This window comes from Podarcis raffonei, chromosome 6, assembly GCF_027172205.1.
Source record: "Podarcis raffonei isolate rPodRaf1 chromosome 6, rPodRaf1.pri, whole genome shotgun sequence".
Classification (NCBI taxonomy): domain Eukaryota; kingdom Metazoa; phylum Chordata; class Lepidosauria; order Squamata; family Lacertidae; genus Podarcis; species Podarcis raffonei.
This window is the reverse complement of record NC_070607.1, coordinates 1710176-1729405: the sequence shown is the minus strand read 5'-3', so window position 1 is coordinate 1729405 and position 19230 is coordinate 1710176. Positions and strand designations below refer to the sequence as shown.

Below are 19230 nucleotides of genomic sequence, written 5' to 3'. Positions count from 1 at the left end.
CCAGCATGGCCAATCGTCAGAGATGATGGGACTTGTATTCCAGCCACATCTGGAGGGCCACATGTTTCCCACTCCTGTGCCACTTCATTGCAACACGGGAAACATATGGAATGATGATGTCATAGCACACATTTCACGACTACATATTTCAGAGGACAAGAGACATCAGGCATGGGGTTGCTATCTTCAGTAGCTATCCTGTGTTTTGATAGCATATAGCTGTAATGGCGTGGGTCTCGCCCACAGAAGTGAGACAACTCTGGCAGTAATTATCTCAGATTTATTGCTTAAACACGTAAATCACTGCAGAGCTCAGTCCTCGGCGTCTTCTCCCAAGTTTGCTGTTGCCAAGTCTGAGCTCCGCCTCTTCCTCCCCCAGCAACGAAACCCCCACTTTCTTTTCCCCGCCTCTTGCATATTCTCGTGAGTCTATGCATTTTTGGACAGGCTGTTTCTGGTGCCGCTGCTGCTGAGCCTGAACTGGAACTGACAGTTTGTGTTTCCCCTTGGACTCCCCCTTCCTGCTCTTTGCTTCAGGTTACAGACTCCGCTAACCCAGAAATAGTACCTCAGGTTAAGAACTCTGCTTCAGCATGAGAACAGAAATTGCGCAGTGGCAGTGGGAGACCCCATTAGCTAAAGTGGTATCTCAGGTTAAGAACAGTTTCAGGTTAAGAACGGACCTCCAGAATGAATTATGTTCTTAACCCGAAGTACCATTGTACACAGAGATTAGGTTTCTACTGCAGCTCGGCTGTCCTTCTTCCGTTTTACACTCCAAGCTTATCTTGTCTCCTTGGCTCTCAGGGCACTCAGCCTCTGCTAGCTGTGTCTCCTCTCTGACAATAGCCTACCCCCCCCCCCATTTTATCAAAATGCTCACAGTATACAGGTCATAGAATGCAACATTATACTGAATGGTTAAATCTGGGCTGACTTGAAGGGTCAGCCGTGTCAGGCACTAGAGGAGACCTGCACTCCAGCAAGATGCCTACCGCCAACTCCCAGAGCACCCATTGTGCTACTGCTTCCCCTTTTGGATATTGCTGGCTGTTCACCTGCCCTCTCCAAGCAAGCGAGAGCAACAGGTAAAGCAGAACATCAGACAGTGGCACAGGCTGGGCTGAGAGGGAGAGCAAGAAAACAGCCAGGGGTGAGAGGAGGGAGACCTGAGGGCATTTTGTCTAAGGTCTCCATAAAACTTGGAGCTGGGTTAACAGATCTTCTGGAGTTTAATAGCGTCCCCCAACCCTACTGTTTTCCCATTTATTTGCTCTTATGGGCTCAGAGTAGCTTTCGTATGGTTCCCAGATGATCTCCCATCCAGCACCTTGAAGTACCAGACCTAATCCATAAAACTACGCCATGTACCTTCAGACCATTCCTGGGCACCCCCTATTAAAAAGTATACCGTATTTGGTTTCACTATGATCGTTCTCCTCTTGGTAGGGGTCTTTGATTAATTTCCCCTTGTTTCTTGCCTTTTGCCTAGGTTGAAGGGGACCAACTGCCCCCAGGGCATACAGTCAGCCAATATGAGACATGCAAGATCAGGACAATAAAAGCTGGCACTCTGGAGAAGCTTGTGGAGAACCTTCTAACAGCCTTTGGGGACAATGACTTCACCTACATCAGTATATTTCTGTCCACATACAGGGGCTTTGCATCTACAAAAGAAGTTCTGGAACTTCTCCTTGACCGGTAAGATTGAAAGGCTATTTTCAGTCAAAAATAGTTTTAAATCATGCCATACAAACTGTCACAAGGGACTAACCATAACAGATTTGTAGATGCATGTAATGAGGTGAAGTTTGATTTTTGAATTATTGTTAACTTGAGTGATTTTTAAGATGTATTTTGAAGTAAGGGTCTACTACCACTTACCGTTTCAGTTCAACAATTAGCACTGGGACTACTTTGTGCCTTCATGTCGCTTCATTTTTTATTCTGAAGAGAAAGTACAGGCTTTTAGCCCTCATGCTAGTAAGGGAAAATGGAAAAATGAATTTGCTTCTGGGGCGGAGTGTTAGTGTGGTGTCTTTATCCCTGACTTAGTCCTCAAATAGCTACATTTTCCCGCCTCCCTATCACTTCTGGAGTGCAGGTCGCTGCTTTGGAGGAATCACTCATACCGTCCGAGGTGCTGCCAGGCTTGAGGGGCCTCCTGGAAGCAGCTCATCCAAAAGGCCCCCTCCCAACTTTGGCCCTGCTCCCACTTAACCCTGCCAGCGTCGCCTTCACCCCAGCCTTTATGCGTTCATGCACACATGCTCTACCTGCCTTCCTCTCTCGTGCAAGTCCTTGCTTTGTGGCTAGCCCTCTCATTCCCTCCCCCTCACCTGGAGACTTAGTCAACAGGATGGCTAACAAGGGAGTTTGCTGAATCCAAGCCCACCACTTGACTTAGTTTTAAACTTGCCCTTGTGCAAAGAGAGTGCAGTGAACTCAGCCACTCAGACGCTATTCCTACAGCTGCAGAGCCTTATCTGGTGCCCTCATTTGTTCTGCTGCCCCAGAGGTGGCATTGGAGCGGCTGAGATTTCTGCCACTTCTCTTTGCACTGTGGGAAGTTTTACAGTTAAAGTAAAATGACAAAGCAGCTGCTTCAGGTAGTAGGAGCAGTGTTTTCCAGCACAGTGCTGTTTGCTAGCCGCTGACAATTATTTGGGGGCCTTGGACTTATTGCCTGCTGGTCTGATGGTAATGGTGGCACTGATGACAAGATGGGAAGTAAATAGTGTACATCTGTCATTTGTCTTTTACAGAAAGAAAAGTGAAGCATGCTTAAGCAGAGAAATAAAGTTACTAGGAATAGTCACACAGTTTTCCCTTTCCAGGAAACCAAGATGTGTGTTTGTGTGTGTGCGATCTCTAACACAGAATGCCCAGCAACTCACCAAATGGAAATCCTCAGGATTCCTTGGGTGCAGTTACAACACTTAAAGTGGTGTGAAAGCAATATAATTTTGAACTGCAGTTATTGTTTCTATCTCCTGTTCTTTGATTTGCAGGGAGCTGCTCTGACAGTGCAAGCTGTATGCTTCTGTCCACGTTCTCCTTTGCAGGCAGGCACACTTCGGTCACACAGTCAAAGAGGACAACTAAACTTGCCTCTTCGTACAGCCTGCTTTGCCAGCTTCACAAAATCCATGTGATTTCCTGTGGTTTGTGCTGTAAATCCAGAGTTGAAAGTGAACAAGATTTTAAAAACAAAACACCAGGAACCAACCCCTTACAGATTCTGTACAAGGGGCCACTGTTCAGGATGAATTTTCATTGCAAGCCATGGCTTTCAATTTCCTTTTGAGGGACATCTTGCATTGCAAGGCAAGGGGGTGTTTTGTATGCTGTTCTCCTGAGCAAGGCTGAGCTTCCTGTGGGGAGGTCTGCTTTAGTCATGGTTGGCTGGCTGAGGCACAGAATTGGGGGTGGCTGAGGGAGGCTTGTAGTGCAGCTGTTCATTGTTGTTCCTACTTTGTAGTTTAACAAAGAACATCAGTTTGCAGACTGCCAATCGAGCACTTTCATAAAACACAAGGCTATATATAGTATGTGCACTCCCTTCAAACAGGGGTTTGACTGTCGGTGGAAAGATGAAAAGAGAAGTACTTTTATGGTGACTGGACCTAAGCAACCATCCAACAATTGTGGGCTTGATAGCTTTGGGTCCAAATTCAAAGTTGTTACATGTTGGGGTTTTCTTTATAATTAACAAAGTGCAAGGAGGTTGTATGTTTCGAGTGGGGTTGCAGATACATGGCTTCTGTTAGCAGAACTAAAGATTAATTCATGACCCCAGCTGAGGAGGGTCACTAGCTTGCCCTTGGCGGTGGGTTTATGGGGAGGGTCTTTCTGGGACCTGCTGTTTTGTTTTGTTTCCTCCATTTTTAAAGCAGCATAACAGTATGCTACAAACCCAGGAAAAAAACTTTTTTAAAAAAATGAAATAGTGAAAAAGCAAAATAATGTCTCAACACATACCAAATCATAATTATTAAATCAACATTTTAAATAGAATTGAATCATTCTACAAAGTCAGTAATGGCTCTGTTTAAAATATATTTAATCTTTTATAGCAAGAGGCTGGGTAAATTTGTTGGTTGTTGTTAATATTAGAATATTTCTTAATCTTCACAGCCTTCCCTTAGACATCCGGTAGAGCAGGAGACTCTTAATCCCAGGGTTGTGGGTTTGAGCCCCACATTGGATGAAATCTTCCTGCTTTGCAGGGGGTTGGACTAGATGACCCTCATGGTCCCTCCCAGCTCCACAATTCTTTGATTCTATGATCCCACTAATAAACAATAATGACCCCACTTCGGTTTCTAGGTGTAATGATAAAATCTGTGTCCCTTTAAATAATAATTCCTTCTGTGAATTTAAAATTAAATCTCTCTGGAATCTTAAACGCACTTACTTGGGAATAAGTTTTATTTAACTCAGTGGGACTTTCTTCTGCATAAATGTGCATAGGTTTGCACAGTAAGTTATTTTATAGCACTTAACAAATATCCCTGAACCATATGAAGTAGAAAATCCCTTAATTTATATTCTCTTCAGTCATAATTTGAACCAGCTCCATAAAATGCCCTTAATAGCTCTGGGGTTAAATGCTACCACAATGGGTTTTAAAGGAAAAAAAGTCCCACTTTTTATATTTATATGCAGCTTTTTTCTTCTAAAAATGATGCACTGCACAAAAGTGGAAACCAATAATATTCAAACAGTCACGTATTAAGTGGTTCAGGGATACTAAAACAAAATATCTGTTTTATGAAGTTTCTCTGTGAGACTCTTGGCAGAGAAGAGACTGTGAGCAGGTTCAGTTAGTGAGCCCCACAACAGAAGCCTGCACAAGGACTTCCACTGTTGCAACACCCCTCTCCCCCCTCGGCACCCTCTCCCCACGCCCCTGAAATTGGCTGGTGGGGCCAGGAGAACCCATGGAACAGAAGAGCGCAAGGCAGGAGAAGAGGGTGGATCATTCCATTTAATGGGGCTCCTTAGGGCCCTAAGTAATGTTAATCAAACTGTGATAAATGGCCAACAGTAAGAATCATATGACTTCCAAAGCATTCTGCCATATAAATGCAGTCGGAAAAGAGGCCCTTCCCACAGGCTTTATGGGCAGACAGGCAAAAAAGAGGGAAAAAAATGGTGAGAGACACCATAGGAAATGAAATGAAGAGAAATTAACTAATGGGTAAAAGCTAATGATAACATGTTTCTTCAAATTCAGGCTAAAAACCAAAAACTGATTGGGACAAGTTCTAATCTCAGGAAGCAAGGCATTCCAGAGATAAGGTTAAAACAAGGGAGGAGGGTCAGAAACAAGATGAGATTTTGGGTTTGACAAGAAGTCAAGTACCTTTAGAGAGGGAAGTATAAAGAGAGCAAAAAGATAAGGAGCCAGAACTTGCAGACATTTCTAAGTTAAAAGAAGTTTATTAAACTCTATTGGGAAATCAAATCAGTGTAGAGCAGTAAGGAGAGGGAAAGCATGGGGTTAATAGGAAGAGGAGGAGGAGAAGCAAGGGACTTTCAGAAGTTTAAAATTGAGGAGAAATCAGGTTGACGGTAAGGATAGGAAAGACCATCCTATCCTAACAGTGAACAATCTTTCAAGTTCTCCAGAATTCTTCATCAAGCAAGATGTTTTAGAGGGGGAAGGAGAGGGAGGCTGGGAGTGCTGTAGTCACTCCCCAAGCCTGAAGCTCTTGAGCTAAAATGCAGGACTTTTTTGTAGGCATAATTTGTTTCATTTCTCAAGATGCAAGACAGATTGTCAGATGTTTTCAGGACAGGACGCATTTTTAAAATTGAAGTCTAGTAGCCATTCAGTTCTGCCTCCAGCCTTAAGGTCTTTGGGGAGCCAGGGGGCACAAGTAAAGGGGTGTGTGGCAGTCTTTGCATTAGCAAAGCTGGATATTAATTTTTAAGTGGTGTGCCAGGGAAAAGTCAGCTGGAACAAAAACTGGGTACCATTATCTAGTGTTTGGAGGACACTGAATGCTGAAATGGTGAAATTTCTGCCAGATAAAAGAGTAACGGAGAACTGAAAAGCTTGCTCCCTGTTGTGCAATATTTTTGTTAGTATTACTAATGGAATTTCCCTATTGTGGAATTTGTTTTTTTAATGAGTCAGCACAGCTACCTGTGCTTTTCATAACAGGGAAATGTGCAAGCAGTGTTTCTGTTTTTCTATTGGCTCTTGGTGGATGGAGAGGGAAAGTGGGAAGGAAGGCTGGATCTGAAGCTTGCCCCAGAATCCATTTACCTGCTTAAACTCTTGTTAAAGTTGAATTTCTAAAACTCCAATCCTCTACTCACTTACAGTATGAGGAAGCAAGTCCCCAAGGAGGTTTACTTCTGGTTAGTCTTGTATAAGATTGCATTCTAAGTAATTTTAACCATATCAGACATACTTAATTTTTTGCTATCCCACATTGAGTTATAAAGGCCCATCTGCACACCTGGAAGTTCTTTAACTATAGAATTTTGTACTACAGTCCTGCTTTGTTCCTCTTGATACAGTTCCTAATCTGAAAATCAAAATTGCCTCAGTCATGAGACTTTAATTGGTAGAACAGGCTTTAGGGAGCAACTTGTTAGCATTTCTCTTTCTATTATACACAAATGGGGCATAAAAGCAGGAGTTGCTATCCTTGCAATGCAGTTGATCCAGCTTCAAATGATGATTTGGTCATCCGCCTTACCTGTCCTCCTGGTGGGCTATCAAGTTTTTAAAATATGTTTCCTGAAAGTGCCACTTATATGTTCATGCAGTTCTAAAGTAAAGGTAAAGGGACCCCTGACCATTAGGTCCAGTCGTGGCCGACTCTGGGGTTGCGGCGCTCATCTCGCTTTATTGGCCGAGGGAGCCGGCATACAGCTTCTGGGTCACGTGGCCAGCAGGACTAAGCCGCCTCTGACGAACCAGAGCAGCGCACGGAAATGCCGTTTACCTTCCCGCCGAAGCGGTACCTATTTATCTACTTGCACTTGATGTACTTTTGAACTGCTAGGTTGGCAATCTTTGCGGAGCTCTGGCCCAATGGTTGCCATTGGTTTGATTTGAATTAATTTTATAATGAATGATTTTAGAGTGTTGTGTTGTCCTGTTTTATTGTTGTTAGCCGCCCTGAGCCCAGCTTCGACTATTAGTATTATTATTGTTGTTGTTGTTGTTGTTGGCAGGAGCAGGGACTGAACAACGGGAGCTCACCCCGTTGCAGGGATTCGAACCGCCGACCTTCTGATCGGCAAGTCCTAGGCTCTGTGGTTTAACCCACAGCACCACCCGTGTCCCGCAGTTCTAAAACTCACTCTTTAAAACAAAGTGGCCAAATTGCCTGATGAAAGGAGGAAGAAGTAGATTCATTATGTCACAGGTGCCAGCCAGTCAAAGTTGTGCGCAGACAGAATCTGATGCAAACTGGAAACTGATATCACCCTAATTTGAACTTGGAGAAAATGTGTCTTTATTGCAGTGTGCTTCATGGGTGTAGCCAAAGGGAGGCAGGGAGGGGCAGCTGCCCCCCCCATCAAGTAAAACAGAAGGAATACTTAACTGACCAATCACAATGGTTCTGCCCCCCACTAACAGAAGTCCTGCCCCCCCCAACAAAAGTCCTGGCCGCGCCCATGGTGTGCTTCTATAGTTGCCTTACTTCTCAATAGTGTTTCATTTGCTCTCAACCTAAAATAATTCTATTTCATTTCATTCTAGCCCATGTTTTCTCTTACATATCCCTCTGCAAATTTAGGGGTTCTTCATGAGATTACGTAGCAGCCTTGGTATGCCACTGACTGTGCACTAGACAAAGAACCCTTGGCAGCTAATCCCCACAGTCTGAAGCAACCCTTAATAAAGAAAATGTTCTGTTCTGGTTTGTCAGTATGGAAGATTCTTTACCATGTAGTAGTTTTGAGAACAAGTTATTCTCTAATTGCATGCTGCATTCTTTGATTCATATACAAATGTGGGAAGATGTGGGGAGGGGGGACCCAGTAGCTCAGTGGGCCCAAGCAAGGCATGCTGTTTCCCTCCTTTTAATCTCCTCAGTGTGACATGGAAAGCTCAGGTCCTGCTGCCAGCAGAGAGTGCCTCAATACCTTAAGTTCATAGCACACAGTCTTCTCACAGCGGGAGGCGCCAGATCACACTAAACAGACACTAAGTGTGTCCAACGCAGTGGTCATGTGCTTGTTCTGCAATTCCACAGATAACACCATAAAAATTTAGTACTGATTCATACCCAATGCACTTTACAACAGAAGAAAGTGATGCTGCAGAAAAGGGATAAAAAATGTTCAGAGTTGACCATTGGTCATGCTGGCTGGGGTTTATGGGAGTTGGAGTCTGACACCATTTGGAGAGCCACAGGTTCCCCATCTCAGATATATTGCATATAAACTGTATTGAAAGTATGAACATGCAAAAATACTAATGTTAATTCAAATTCTGCATTGGTTAGGAAAGTTAGTACCAAGCTCTTCATTCCTTATGTATATAATTGATTTGCTACATTAGCTTTTAGAAGTTTGCCTGCTGTTTGTAGAAGACTTTTAAGCACTTATTTTATGCATTGATACTTCCCTGGAGCCCTTGGAACAGTCAGAAATAATATATAAATGAATAATACAGTCCTATAAAAGGAGCCCTAGAAAGCATGGATGTTTTCATATTCCTGATGGAGAGTTTGTGTAATCAGGTCTTTTTAACAAAATATTTATGTAAAAAAGAGTTCACATTTGGAACTGCTGAACTATCTACCTGGCTTAGTAACCCTCATGAGATACTGATGGCCAAGAAGCAGCTGGTGGGGGACAAGAGAACGAGGAAAGGCTGCATTTCACTTATTTGCTGCCTTTCAGCTCCTTAGCTGGTCCTGTGGCAGCAGCCTTCAGTGGTGTTAAACTTCCTGTTATTTGCTAGTTAGGGACCAGGGGAGTTTTAAATCAGCTCTTAATATCGGATTCCTTAAACATGGCTCTCCCCTCCACCCACCCTTTAATTTTTAACCGCTGCCTACAGTTTATATCTTCCTGTTGCATTTAGATATGGAAACCTGGAGATCTCAAACTGTGAAGAAGATGGGAGCCAGAACTCTGCCGAGACCAAAACACTACTCAGGAAGTAAGTGTCGCATTTCTCTGAACAGCAAAAATCACAGCCAGGATGGAATACTGAGAAAAGGATGTGGTCAGCTAGTCCTTGGTAAACTTTACATCAATCGGCTTATTGCGTGCTCAGCTGCAGAGCCTCCACCAGCCAGGGGCAAGGGCTCTGCATGCAAACTTTAGGTGGCCTAACAGGGATTTTGTGCAGAGTAGCTGTTTTTTAAGGAGAGTAAGGACATGAGAAGCTGTCTAAGGGCATCCAGCTTGGCTTGGGGCAGGCGGGATGTTTGTTGCCTGGTGTCCAACTCAATGCCCAGCTGAGACAGGGAAGTGGCAGGGCCTTCTGTTTTTTCCGCTGCTAACGGAATGCCAAAGTCAGCAGCCATCTGTTGGAATAAATACAAGACATCCTGACAGGAATCTGAACCTGTTGGGCCAATAATCATTTAAATAATGTGTGATATGCCCAGAACAGGACTTAAGCTTAGTGGCCCATTCTACAAATGTACTGAAGGTTTCAAAGGCTGCGCATGTGATAGAGCACCCCATAGGCATTGCCTTATCCAAGTACCATTGATCCTGGAATTTGAAGCTTAGCAGGTGAAAGTCATTAGGATGAACAGGAAGCAGGCGAAAGGCCAACTCCATGTTGCACTTTGCGAGCAACGCCCCACATCCACACTCCTTGATCAGCTTCATCACATGATCAAAGGAAGCATAACACACAGTACACAATTCCTGAGGGATGACGTCATGTACTGAGCCCCATTTTGGATGGGACAGATTGTTAATCATGTGGAACTCACTGGGCGTCTTCTTGGGAGCAATGGCCAAAGGTGATACATTGAGGTTATCAACTGGAGCATGAGAGAACGGGCCCACTATTCTGCCTAATTTTTCACCCTTTAGAATCTTACACCATGCCACCTCCGGCATTTCCCTGACCGATTTTTGAATAGATGAGTTAGTGCAGGGGTGTCTAACTCAAATTCATCGGGGGCCGCATCAGCAGTTTGGTCACCCTCAAAGGGCCGGTTGTATCTGTAGGACTTACAGTACAGGAGAGAAGGGTTCAGGCAGCCGTTGGATCTGTCACATCACAGGATGGCATGCGCTCAATATAAAAACAAGTGGAGGTTTCCTGAATGCATGTAAAGTGGAGGTTTCCTGTGTAGAACAGCCGGCACCGCTAGAGGGCAGACGTTCTCTGGCTTGTAGGCTGCCGCGCATGCGCTGAAGAGGCGGCTTTCTTGTGTCAAAAAAAAAAGCGAGAATAAAAGGTGAAGGCTGGCGGCCGGCGGCGGCTACACGGGCCACATGACGAGGTCTGGCGGGCCGGATTCGGCCCGCGGACCTTGTGTTTGACACCTGTGAGTTAGTGGGAGGAGGACACGTGCAGCTGGCATACGGAAGCCCTTGCTAAAACCTTTTACCAGTTATTCTACGGCTGCTTTTACAAGTGAAGAAAGGGGAGCATGGCAGGCAGGGAGACAGATGCAGCAAGAGAGGCGCCACGTCGGTCCACAACCACCGCTCACTGAGGAGGTGCAATAAGCAGCCATTACATAAAGGAAGGCCGCAACTTTGTTGCAACTGTGCAAAGGGGTAAACACCAGAAGCGCTGATTGCCACAAAGGAAGCCAAATGCAGGGACCAATGCATGAAGAGGTTTATGAAAAGCAAGATAGCATTACTGATCCTACTAAAGGTTAAGAGCACAAGCTTATGCATGTCTGCTCAGACCTATGTCTTCTTGAGACCCTTATAATTCTCTTGGGAGTTCCACTTCACCTAATGGTACATGAAAATACGGATGCTTCCAGATGGGAGTTTATTATGGAATCGGTGATGCTTATGCCACAGGTCTTTGTTTTTGTTTTTGTTTTGTTTTGCAGTATCTAAACAAGGCTGTGATCATCAAAATGCCAACACAAATGACTTCCTCTTTAAACATTTCATCCAGATTTCCCCTTACCAAGGAAAATCCAATAGGTACATAGGAACATAGCAATATAATGGTACCTCGCAAGACGAATGCCTCGCAAGACGGAAAACTCGCAAGAAGAAAGAGTTTTCCGTTTTTCGAGGTGCTTCGCCAGACGAATTTCCCTATGGGCTTCCTTCGCAAGACGAAAGCCCATAGGGAAATCTCCGGGGACAGCGGGGAAGCGCAGCGCATCTTCCCCACTGTCCTCGGACCTCCTCCGAAGGCTGGCGGTGGGGTGGAGAGACCTCCTCCCCCCGCCAGGCTTTGGAAGGCTCCTCCGAAGGCTGGCGGTGGGGCGGAGAGACCTCCTCCCCCCCCAGGCTTCGGATGGCTGTTCCGAAGGCTGGCAGTGGACCGCCAGCCTTCAGAACAGGTCCGGGGACAGAGGAGAAGCGCAACGTTCCCGGACCTGTCCTGAAGACTTGCGGTGGGAGGAGGGTTTTCCTTCCCACCGCCAACATTCAGAATGCTGTTCTTAATGTTGGCGGTGGGGAGGAAAAACCCTCCTCCCACCGCAAGCCCCGGGAATAGAGGAGAAGCGCTGCACGCCTTCCCCTCTGTTCCCGGACCTGTCCTGAAGACTTGCAGTGGGAGGAGGGTTTTCCTTCCCACCACCAACATTCAGAATGCTGTTCTGAATGTTGGCGGTGGGGAGGAAAGCCCTTCTCCTCACCGCAAGCCCCGCAAGCTCCGGGAACAGAGGAGAAGCGCAGAGCGCCTTCCCCTCTGTTCCCGGACCTGTCCTGAAGGCTTGCGGTGGGGAGAAAAGCCCTTCTCCGCACCGCCAGCCCGGCAAGCGGTTTCCATAGGAACACATTAATTGATTTTCAATGCATTCCTATGGGAAACCGTGCTTCGCAAGACAAAAAACTCGCAAGAAGAAAAAACTCGCGGAACGAATTAATTTCGTCTTGCGAGGTACCACTGTACAGAGTCAGGTAATTGGTCCTTCTGACTCAGGACACCCGTGCTTCTCAGACTGTCTGCTGCGAGGACAAGCAGTTTATTTTCTCTAGTGGGCCCTGGACTGGATTTGGTCACGGAAGTGTCCCACCCAACCTGGGCTGTAGTGGAGTCAGTGACCAGCACTGGGCTGTGGAAAACCACTCTGAGCAGTCCTGACCGGCAGTGGCTCTGGATTCAGACAGGTACTGAACTCGGGGCCTCCTGCATTCAAAACAGACACTCTCACCACTGAGCTACTGTCCTGTATAACCGATTATACATCTGTAGTCACTGCTGATAGAGAAGCATGTTGGCACATTTTGCAGGATTGGTGGTATGTCATGCGTCTGGTGGCTGTCCTCTATTGCCACACTTGTTTGTGCCTTACAATCTAACCATTTTGTTTCTGGCAACTGCCAATATTGGAATCCTATTTCTATTTATTGTTGCATGTTCGGGTTGGGGGAGAGACTCAGGATCTCCATGCTGAAAATGTGGGGGGTTACGTGTGTAACTACATGTGTGATTGTGGTGCCTCATTTGTTTTGGGGAGGCTTGGTCCTGGGAGCCAGTGCAGCAGAGTCATTGTTTGGCTGTTTGGCATGTTCTGCTTGGCTCACAGGGTTCTGCTGCTTGGAAGCCTGGACCAGATTGGGTTTCCCGTTGTCAATCCAAAGGTGGAAGGACTGGCTGCAACCATGACTCTTGCCACCAATCTGCTTTGCAAGCAAAAAATAAAAAAAAATTGTTTGCCAATTTGCACCAGCAAGTGAGCACTACTGTTTTGAGCCCATGTTTTCACCTTCAGATAGTCATGCTAAATGTTGAGACTATGCTATGTTTAATACTACTGTCCCCAAGGGCTGCATTTGCATCTCATGATAAACTGTCTTATCATGACTGGAGTGAGCCTACTCTTCTTAAACTCGTGTACTCTCCTCTCCCCTCTCCTGCTCAACAGCCACAGGGAAGGAATTCGGAAGCTTTTCCTCTTGCTTTCTGTTAACCCTGGTTTTTCATATTGTTCAAACCCAGCTAACTGCAGTTAGTCTTAGCTACTGTTTGCTTGAAACAAGGCAACTTAAAACCAAGGCTTGTTTAAATAACCACAGTTAAAATTAACCACAGTTTAAAGTTTAGTCATAATTCTAGAGTGTGGTTATTTTATTTATTCATTAAATGAATAAATAACTTCATTCAAACATCACAGGGCAGTTCACAACAAAAAATACAAAATGAGACCACAAAATACACTATACCACACTGACTCTAAAACTTAAAATCCTGGCAGTAAGAATAAAACTAGGGGTGGGAGTGTCTGTTTCAGGATCTGAAGAGGCTTATAGTCTGTCTTTCTCACCTTTCCAGAAAGAATAGTATGCCTTCAGGAAAATGGATTAACCTTTCAGGCCTTGAGAAATGTACCATCTTGGCATATGTGTTTTCCTGTGTAGATCTGACTAGCTCTGTTCTTCTCCCTCTGTCCTTTTGTTATGAAGTACTTTGTATCACATGAGACAATTTAAACCTTGTCAGATATGCCTGGGAGGCTTTAGCTTAATATTGCTGATAGCCAAAAGGGGCCTGGCTATGACTCCAGGCTGAGCCGTTGGTTCCTGTCTGACTCTGGGCAAGTCTCTTGACCTTCGTATGTTTTGGTCAGTCCAGCTATAATATTGAACTAAATTGCTGCAGGTGGGTCCCCCCCTTTCTCAGACACAATGGATATGTTTTGCTAGATTTCATGGGAAAATTAGTTGCTGCAGATATGAAACTTGGTGATATGGACTTGTTGCAGAGTGCAATACAAGATACGAAATGGTTTTCAGCCCTGAGTATATGTAAATGAGTATGTGTAGATTGTAGACTCCTCAGAGCAGAAGCTTTTCCTTTTAAAATTCTGGCATGCTCCGGAACTTCCGGGTTGGCGCCATTGTTTAATGGCGGATTCCCTCCGAGCTCCGGAGGGAATCGGCTCCGTAGCGTCTGGGTCTGGCCGCTGCGGCGAAGCGGGGACCCTTAAAATCACAGGCGCGGATGCCTGTGAACACAGAGACTCGGCGGGCACCATTTGCGCCCCCCCAATCCGCGACGGAGCCTTTTTAAAGGCTTCGGAACGGAGGCAGGGTGAGGCGTGGTGCTGAGAGTACTCCCTCGCCTACGGAGTGAAGCCGCAAGCCATTGACAGAGAGCGCCAACTTCTTCCAAGACCGATTGGACTCTAAAATATAAACCCGTGAGTAATACGGAGATTGGAACTTTAAAAATTTTTAATTTTGGATTTGGAACGAGCGGGAAGGGGCTAAAAAGGAAGTTCACCCCCCCCTCTTTGTAAACAATCTAAAGCAAAGGACTGGGCAGCTAAGGTCGAGAGAATCTGTTTTTTGTTTTTTAATGAAAGATCCTGACTTCACGGTTTTGATACTATAAGAAGATTTACTGGAGGATAAAAAGAATTTTGGGAGCTGAAATTTCACCCCCCCCCCGAGACCCGGGAACGTCCTATGAGAAAGCCTGTTGCATTGAAGATTTTGACAGCTGTCAAGTGAGCTGCTAGTCAGCTAGTTGTCAGCTGGAAAAAGAGAACATTGTTTCTGCTGTTTTTGCTGGTTTACTTGGTATAACTTGTTGAAAATAAGGAGGGCTGATACAAAATAACTGGACTTTTGGTTTTGAGCTGAAAGGAACAACAAGGAACTAAAATCCCCCTAGAGGGGTAATAGGGACATTACATCACAAAAATGGTTGGAGTATGTAAAATCCAAGCAGAATTGGACAGAGCACTCGTTCTCTTGGGAAACTTGCAAGATGAGTACAATGCTTTGTCTACAAAGGTATCACTACTACACTGGACAGTAAACAACAGTTTTGAGCCTGATAAGGACTTGAAACAGGAAGCCCATTCAACTGAACAAATAAATGAAACTGAAAGTGTAGATACGATGGAGCAATATGTTGTTTTTGAAGAAAATGAAGGAGGAGCAGGAGATTTGCAGGAGTCAAAGGAGAGTTACAATATGAGGCCTGACATGATGATAAAAAAGGATAATAAAAAGTGGATGTGGAAAGCCTGGTCTGAATGGGAGTCTGGAAAATGGAGAGATCCCTTTTGGAGGAGATCTGAAGACCTGAGGATTACAAATTTGTTGGTGAAAGCTGGAGCTTTGGGGACATCTGGATTTGAAAGAAATTTGAAACAAGAGTTGGAGCACCCCATAGGCTTTGCCTTTAAGTATGGAGGACTGGCTGGAAGCGACATGGATTCTGTTGGGCCGGAGCCCCTCCGAGACTTGGGGTTCAACATCAAGGACTATCAAAGAGACCGGCAGAAAGGAACTGAGAGAGATATAAGGGCCTCGGATGTGAGATCTCCAGGCTAAATAAATAATATAAAGACTGATGGATATTGGTTGGGGACTGGAACCGGGAAAAGGGTGGGTGGAGGTTGGGAATCCAAAGGGTACATAAGGATAATTTGCTTTTTACACTTTTTGTTAGTGGTAAGGAAATTGGGTAAATCGTGGAAGGGAAATTTTGGTCGACTTTAGGAAAAAGGTTTAAGAATAATTAATGAGGTATAAGTATTGATGTGTAATTTTAATAAGGTAAAATTGGTTTCTTTTCTTTTTAAATTAATTGAAAATAAGGCTGTTAAAAATAAATTGAAGAAATGGAAAAAAGAAGTAAAGTAAAGCAATAGTATGTTAGAACAAATGTTTAAGCTAAGGTAAAGAAATAAGTTAAGGACTTGCTGAACTGACAATTTAAATTGGAATACAAGAAGGGGAGGTGTGAGGAAGTCTGAGAAATAAGGTTAAGAATAATAAGTATTAGAAACTTTATGTGTTTTTTCTATTTTTTTTTGTTTAGTTTTGAATGTTATGTATTTTTGTGTTTTTTGTTTTGTTTATTTTTTGTTTTTGTTTGTTGTGTGTTATTTGAAAATGCTAATAAATATTTAATTAAAAAAAAAAATTAAAATTCTGGCATGCTCCAAAGCGCATTGATGGTGCTGTGTAGATAAAGCAAAGATAAAGAATCATATTTGCATGTTGCAAAAAGGCAGCACCCGGGGCCTGGCTCTTGGGTGCATTTATCATATTGCAGAATATTAGAACCTGTAATAGCAATGGCTTTAATGCAACCTTGGGACTCTTTTAATGAAATACCGTAGGGCACACCTAGTTTTTGTTTTTTTTTGGGGGGGAAATAAATAAAAAAATTCCCCCGACCCTAGCCCCCAGAACAGGCTGCTATCCGCAAGCCTAGGGAGCCCGGCGGGAAGTCGCGCCCGTCTCCCCAGGTTTGCGGATATCTACCCGAAGCCCGGGGCGTGCCCCAGGCTTCAGGATGCAGGCAGCTCTCCGCAAGCCTTGGGAGAGCTGCACGACTTTGTGCCGGGCTCCCACGGCTTGCGGATATCATCCTGAAGCCTGGAGAGCGAGAGGGGGTCACTCAGAGGAGAAGATGGTGAAATGCAAACAGGGGACACAGAAAGGGCTGAACTCCTCAATGCCTTCTTTGCCTCAGTCTTCTCCGATAAAGAAAACAATGCCCGACCTGAAGAATTTGGAGCAAATGATTCAGCAGAGGAAACACAGCCCAGAATAACTAAGGAGATAGTACAAGAATACTTGGCTAGTCTAGATGTATTCAAGTCTCCAGGGCCAGATGAACTGCATCCAAGAGTATTAAAAGAACTGGCAGATGTGATCTCAGAACCACTGGCAGTCATCTTTGAGAATTCCTGGAGAACAGGCGAAGTCCCGGCAGACTGGAGGAGGGCAAATGTTGTCCCTATTTTCAAAAAGGGGAAAAGAGAGGACCCAAATAATTACCGCCCAGTCAGTCTGACATCAATACCAGGGAAGATTCTGGAGCAGATCATTAAGCAAACAGTCTGTGAGCACCTGGAAAGGAATGCTGTGATCACCAATAGTCAGCATGGATTTCTGAAAAATAAGTCATGTCAGACTAACCTGATCTCGTTTTTTGACAGAATTACAAGCCTGGTAGATGAAGGGAACGCAGTGGATGTAGCCTACCTTGATTTCAGCAAGGCATTTGACAAGGTGCCCCATGATATTCTTGTAAAGAAGCTGGTAAAATGCGGTCTTGACTATGCTACCACTCAGTGGATTTGTAACTGGCTGACTGACCGAACCCAAAGGGTGCTCATCAATGGTTCCTCTTCATCCTGGAGAAGAGTGACTAGTGGGGTGCCACAGGGTTCTGTCTTGGGCCCGGTCTTATTCAACATCTTTATCAACGACTTGGATGATGGACTCAAGGGCATCCTGATCAAATTTGCAGATGACACCAAACTGGGAGGGGTGGCTAACACCCCAGAGGACAGGATCACACTTCAAAACGACCTTGACAGATTAGAGAACTGGGCCAAAACAAACAAGATGAATTTTAACAGGGAGAAATGTAAAGTATTGCACTTGGGCAAAAAAAATGAGAGGCACAAATACAAGATGGGTGACACCTGGCTTGAGAGCACTACATGTGAAAAGGATCTAGGAGTCTTGGTTGACCACAAACTTGACATGAGCCAACAGTGTGACGCGGCAGCTAAAAAAGCCAATGCAATTCTGGGCTGCATCAATAGGAGTATAGCATCTAGATCAAGGGAAGTAATAGTGCCACTGTATTCTGCTCTGGTCAGACCTCACCTGGAGTACTGTGTCCAGTTCTGGGCACCACAGTTCAAGAAGGACATTGACAAACTGGAACGTGTCCAGAGGAGGGCAACCAAAATGGTCAAAGGCCTGGAAACGATGCCTTATGAGGAACGGCTAAGGGAGCTGGGCATGTTTAGCCTGGAGAAGAGGAGGTTAAGGGGTGATATGATAGCCATGTTCAAATATATAAAAGGATGTCACATAGAGGAGGGAGAAAGGTTGTTTTCTGCTGCTCCAGAGAAGCGGACACGGAGCAATGGATCCAAACTACAAGAAAGAAGATTCCACCTAAACATTAGGAAGAACTTCCTGACAGTAAGAGCTGTTTGACAGTGGAATTTGCTGCCAAGGAGTGTGGTGGAGTCTCCTTCTTTGGAGGTCTTTAAGCAGAGGCTTGACAACCATATGTCAGGAGTGCTCTGATGGTGTTTCCTGCTTGGCAGGGGGTTGGACTCGATGGCCCTTGTGGTCTCTTCCAACTCTATGATTCTATGATTCTATGATTCTAGGGGTCCGTGCGCACCGACCCCTCTCGCTCTCCAGGCTTCAGCGAAAGCCTGCATTCGCCCCATAGGACGCACACACATTTCCCCTTCATTTTTGTAGGGGGAAAAGTGTGTTCTATAGGGTGAAAAATACGGTACTATTAGATTAGGGTGGCCATGTGTCCTGCTTTAGAGAAGAGCTCTCTGTTTGATGGGCTGCGAAAAGGCAATCCTTTATGGGAAGGGTGATCTGAAGAAAAAGACTTAAGAAGGGGGAGCAGAGCAGGAGCCTCAAATGTGCTCATCAGTCGTCAGCTGCTGGGCCAGAAGGAGGGCAGAAAGGGGGGGGGGGTTGGAATTCGCTGCATGTGGACCAAGCATCAAACTGGCCTAAACTCTGCTTTGTCTGCTCTGTTTGCAGCGACTTTCTGCAGATATCTCCAATAACATGTTTTGTGTGTTTTGTTCTTAGAATTTTATTTTTGAATTTGTTTGAATATTATTTGATGAGCAACTGTCAGCATCAACATTTGATCTCAGCTTCCTACAAATTGGGTACTTCTGATTCATTAACTTCTATCTCATTGATACACTGTGGAGGTGATTGTGTTTGTCATTGACCACCATTAACATTCATTGTTTTATTGTAAACAGTTGTCTCACTTTTTTGCCCCCTGATCAGAAAGTTCCCTCATTTTCATACATCCTGATGTGCATCTATATTCATTAACCAAAAATATAATTACTAACAAAAAGTTGGCTTTACTTGTTTTTTGTGAGTGGTAAATTGTGTGTCTGATGCATATATACTGTATTTCTAATAACATACCGGTAATTACATTATTTCCTAAAACATAATAGATGGTTAATTTTCCTATCACCCTGTTTATGCTGCTTATTTTTTATTATTAATCCATGCAAAAATACAAATTGTGTTTTTTGTTCCTTTTTTCTTGGCAAAGTGTTTGAGTTTGTGTGGGACTCTAAAGCACGCCCTGCAGGC

At 44.6% G+C, this 19230-nt stretch overlaps 1 protein-coding gene across 6 annotated transcripts in view; it reads left to right on the top strand.

The window, feature by feature from the left end:
• The window catches only part of RGL1 (ral guanine nucleotide dissociation stimulator like 1), a 133264-nt gene that overhangs the window by 79231 nt on the left and 34803 nt on the right, over positions 1 to 19230 (top strand). For 5 of the 6 annotated variants that reach the window (XM_053391087.1, XM_053391082.1, XM_053391088.1 and 2 more), the window contains 2 exons: positions 1493 to 1701; positions 9062 to 9139. In XM_053391087.1, coding sequence (XP_053247062.1) covers positions 1493 to 1701; positions 9062 to 9139 — 287 coding nt within the window. The remainder of the gene's footprint in view (positions 1 to 1492; positions 1702 to 9061; positions 9140 to 19230) is intronic. The other variant, XM_053391086.1, reaches the window with a different exon arrangement.